The sequence below is a fragment of the Myotis brandtii genome, unplaced genomic scaffold, assembly GCF_000412655.1.
Source record: "Myotis brandtii unplaced genomic scaffold, ASM41265v1 scaffold4781, whole genome shotgun sequence".
In the NCBI taxonomy this organism is placed as follows: domain Eukaryota; kingdom Metazoa; phylum Chordata; class Mammalia; order Chiroptera; family Vespertilionidae; genus Myotis; species Myotis brandtii.
In genome coordinates this window covers 379-4,390 of record NW_005368268.1, presented here as the reverse complement: position 1 = coordinate 4,390, position 4,012 = coordinate 379, and the positions used below count along the sequence as shown (strand labels likewise).

The 4,012-nt window shown below is 47.4% G+C and overlaps 1 protein-coding gene across 1 annotated transcript in view; it reads left to right on the top strand.

Annotated features, from left to right (window-relative positions):
• The window catches only part of NLRP5 (NLR family, pyrin domain containing 5), a gene marked incomplete at its 3' end in the record, with an annotated part of 10,053 nt that extends 6,636 nt beyond the window's left edge, over positions 1-3,417 (top strand). Inside the window, exons 4-5 of the mRNA XM_005876006.1 lie at positions 1,327-1,497; positions 3,250-3,417. Of these exons, the coding sequence (XP_005876068.1) occupies positions 1,327-1,497; positions 3,250-3,417 (339 nt within the window). The remainder of the gene's footprint in view (positions 1-1,326; positions 1,498-3,249) is intronic.
• Between the last annotated feature and the right edge of the window lie 595 nt (positions 3,418-4,012).

Genomic DNA, 4,012 nt, shown 5'->3' with positions numbered 1-4,012 from the left:
GGCCCACCCGCCCCCCACCCCCCCCCCGCCCCCCATCACTGGCAACCACACGGATGCTCACTGTGCCTGTGAGTCCCACTGTTTTATATGCGAGGTCATGTGTGTCTTTCCGTGTCTGGTTTGTCCCGCTCAGCATCATGTCCTCTGGGTTTACCTATGTTGTTGCCAATGGAAGCACCTCCTTTTATAAGGCTGGGTAATATTCTATTGGGGGGATGGGTGACATTTTCTTCATCCATCCACAGACATCTGGGTTGTTTTTATAGGGTGTCCCCCAAAAATGTAGACACACACTTTATATACTTACAAAGGCCGTGTTTGTTAAAAGACATTTCTTTTTCAAAATTGAGCTCTCAGCTGTGAGAGTATGTACACATCTTGGGGGGAATACTCTGTATATCTTGGCTGTTGTGGATAATAGAATGAAAATATCTCATAGGATCCTGACTATCAATTCTTTTTTTGTTTGTTTGTTTTGTAAAATATGTACTTATTGATTTCAGAAAGAGGAAGGGAGAGGGGGAGAGAGATAGAAAATCAATGATGAGAGAAAATCATTGATCAGCTGCCTCCTGCACACCCCACAGTGGGGATGGAGCCCATAGCCCGGGCATGTGCCCTGACTGGGAATGGAACCGTGACCTCCTGGCTCATGGGTCGATGCTCAACCACTGGGCCACGCTGGCCGGGCCTGACTGTCAATTCTTTTGCATACGTGGGATTATTGGGTCGTAAAGTAGTTTTATTTTTAATTTTTTTAGGAGCCTCCCTGCTGTTCTGCATGGAGGCTGCACCATTTCACATGCAAAGGAGAGCTGGCATCAAAGCACAATCTGACTCGAGAGCCGCTGGCTCCAAACCATCCTACTGCACCCCTGGGTACCAAGTACCTGGGATGCAGGGTGGCCAGGAGCATGCCCATGCAAGGCACGGATGTCTCTATTGTGTCCTCTGAGCCTCTACACCCATCCCTGTCTCATCCTGTAGACTGGTCTCTTTTCTCTGACATGGGAGTGGCTGTTGCTCGTGTTAAAATCTATCCCGTGGGCCCTACCCAGTTTGGCTCAGTGGCTAGAGCATCAGCCTACAGACTGAAGGGTCCCAGGTTCCATTCCAGTCAAGGGCACATGCCCAGGTTGGGGGCTCGATCCCCAGTGGGGGGCATGCAGGAGGCAGCCGATCAATGATTCTCTCTCACCATTGATGTTTCTCTCTCCCTTTCCCACTCTCCCTCCCTCTCCCTTCCTCTTGGAAATCAATAAAAATACATATTTTTTTTAAAATTCATTCTGTGGAAGCCAATGTTTCCTTCCTTCTTGCATGCAGGCTGCAGACCAAGCCCCTGGTCATCGAGTGGTGGGAGAACCTCTGCTCCGTGCTCAGCACCCACCCCAGCCTGCAACAGCTGGACCTCGCGGGCAGCATCCTGAGCGAGTGGGCCATGAGGACCCTGTGCGTCAAGCTGAGGCAGCCAACCTGCAAAATCCAGAAGCTGATGTAAGGCTGCCCTAAGGCCAATCTATAAACTGTATTCGGAGGGGACAAGTGCCGTGGGAGGTATAGGAACCGAGCTCCCAAAAGCAATGGGATGGGAAGGGACTCAAGACCTTGTGAAGGGATTACTTGTGAAGGGTGGGTTCATGTATTCAGGTTTTGAAGGATGAATAGGAGTTGGTTAGTAAGGGGAAAAGAAGGGAGCTCATTTCAGGTGAGTGGTCCAGCATGAGGCAATAAATGCAAAGATCAAAGCGCATGATTTACTGAAGCACTTCCATCAGTCCTTAGTGCTTTTAAGGTCATAAGGTCATATCAATATATATAAAAGGCTAAGTGACCAACTGTATGTCCGGTCGACCAGCCGACCGGTACATATGAAGCACACTGGCAATTTAAAAATAAACGTTGACGTGTGCATGTGCAATACATATTAAAATATTTTGTATTTTAATTTTATAATACCATATTATATATACTAGTTGACATGTAATTTTTTGCAGTAACATAGTTACTGCGCGAATCTTCTAATTTATTTCCTTTCCATGTGCACAAATCCATGCACCGGGCCACAAGTATAGTCATAAGCTCGCACATATTTGAATGCTAATACGTTCCTGGATCTGTAGACCCCAGGGTACTCACCAGGCACCAGCAGTGATCGAGGAAGGGCGCGTTGTACTTTGAAGGTTCTATTTAATGTTCCTTCCAAGGCCATGCAAAGCCCACAGGACAGCCAAGACAAGAGCCAGTCAGGTTCTTGGTTGCAAAGGCCGCCCCCTCCCCATCCTCCCCTTTTTGCATCTGAGTGCTTTCCTTCAAAGGGGCTGGGCCAAGGGGCTGGTGACCCCACAGTAATGAATGGTGCCCTGTCACCTTACGTCCTGCACAGAACTTAACAACTCTGCCCACTGCTATCTGAACACCCTCCCCGAGGAAGCCCTCCCCATAGCTGTCCCTGTGTTGCTGTTGTTTTTAATAAATTTTTATTGATTTCAGAGAGGAAGGGAGAGGGAGAGAGAGAGAAACATCAATGATGAGAGAGAATCATTGATAAGTTGCTTCCCATACACCCCACACTGGGGATTGAGCCTGCAACCCGGGCATGTGCCCTTGACCAGAAATCAAACCATGGCCTCCTGGTTCATAAGCCAACGCTCAACCACCAAGCCACACTGGCCAGGCTGTAAGCTCTTGTCACACCCTGTCATCAGCTCTAATCCACGTCATCACCATATTTGTAATACAACAGTAATACATGACAGTGGCAAAGAGATTTAGGAATTACAGAGGTGTTAAGTAAACCCTTTGATGCCTCTTCAACTTCCTGTCTCCCTCATTAATCTCACATATTTTCCATGAAATTATCTGTTAATATTGGCAGAAAAAGTCTAGTCCCCACCTGGCCCCATACATAGTTATTATAATATTACTGACTGTATCCCCCATGCCGTACTCCACATCCCCACGACTGTTTTTGCAACTATCAATTAGTACTTTTCTTTTAATCCTCACCCAAGGATGTGTTCATTGATTTTTTAGAGAGAAGAGGAGGGAGAGAGAGAGAAACATCAGTTGGGCGCATGCAGGAGGCAACTAATCGATGTGATACAGGATTAGTTGCCAGGACCCTCTCTCCCTCCCGCTCCAAAAATCAATGGAAAAAATACCCTCAGGTGAGGGTGAACCACAACAAAAGGAATAATTAGGCTGCACCCGACCATCTAACTCTCGCTCCCTCACTCTCTCCGGCAGATTTAAAGGCACACAGATCACCCTGGGTCTGCCTCATCTCTGGAAGACGCTGATCGTCAACCATAACATTAAACACCTGAACTTGGACAACATTCACCTGCAAGAGGAAGACATCGGGGTCTTGCACGAAGCCTTAAAGCACCCCCACTGCTTGTTGGAGTCTTTGAGGTAAGTCCCTGGACTGGTTCTCAACTTTTCTTTTTTAAATCTTCAACTCCAGGATATGTTTAGAGAGAGGAGGGGGGAGGTCGAGAGAAAGAGAGCGAGAGATATCAATGTGAGAAACATACATCGGCTGCCTCCCACACACCCTGCCCAGGGATCAAACTTACAAGCCAGGTAAGTGCCCTGACCAGGAATCAAACCCACAACCCCAACCAACTGGAGCCACCTGGCCAGGGTGATTTTCACATTTTTGTTTTTTGGTGTTTTTTTTTTAATTTTCACCCAAGGATATTTTTCCATTGATTTTTAGAGAGAGTGGAAGAGAGAGGGAAAGACAGAGAACCATCGATGTGGGAGAAACACATCGGTTGGTTGCCTACTGCATGTACTCTGACCAGGGCCCTGGCCGGGGAGGAGCCTGCAACCAGGGGACGTGCCCTTGACCAGAATCAAACCCAGGACCCTTCGGTCCTCAGGCCCACGCTCTTATCCACTGAGCCAATCCAGCTGGGGCAGTTTTCGCTTTTTGATTGTATGGATTTATTTTATTATTTTTTTTGTTTTGGTTGGGTTGCTTTTTCACTTTCTATGTTGAAAT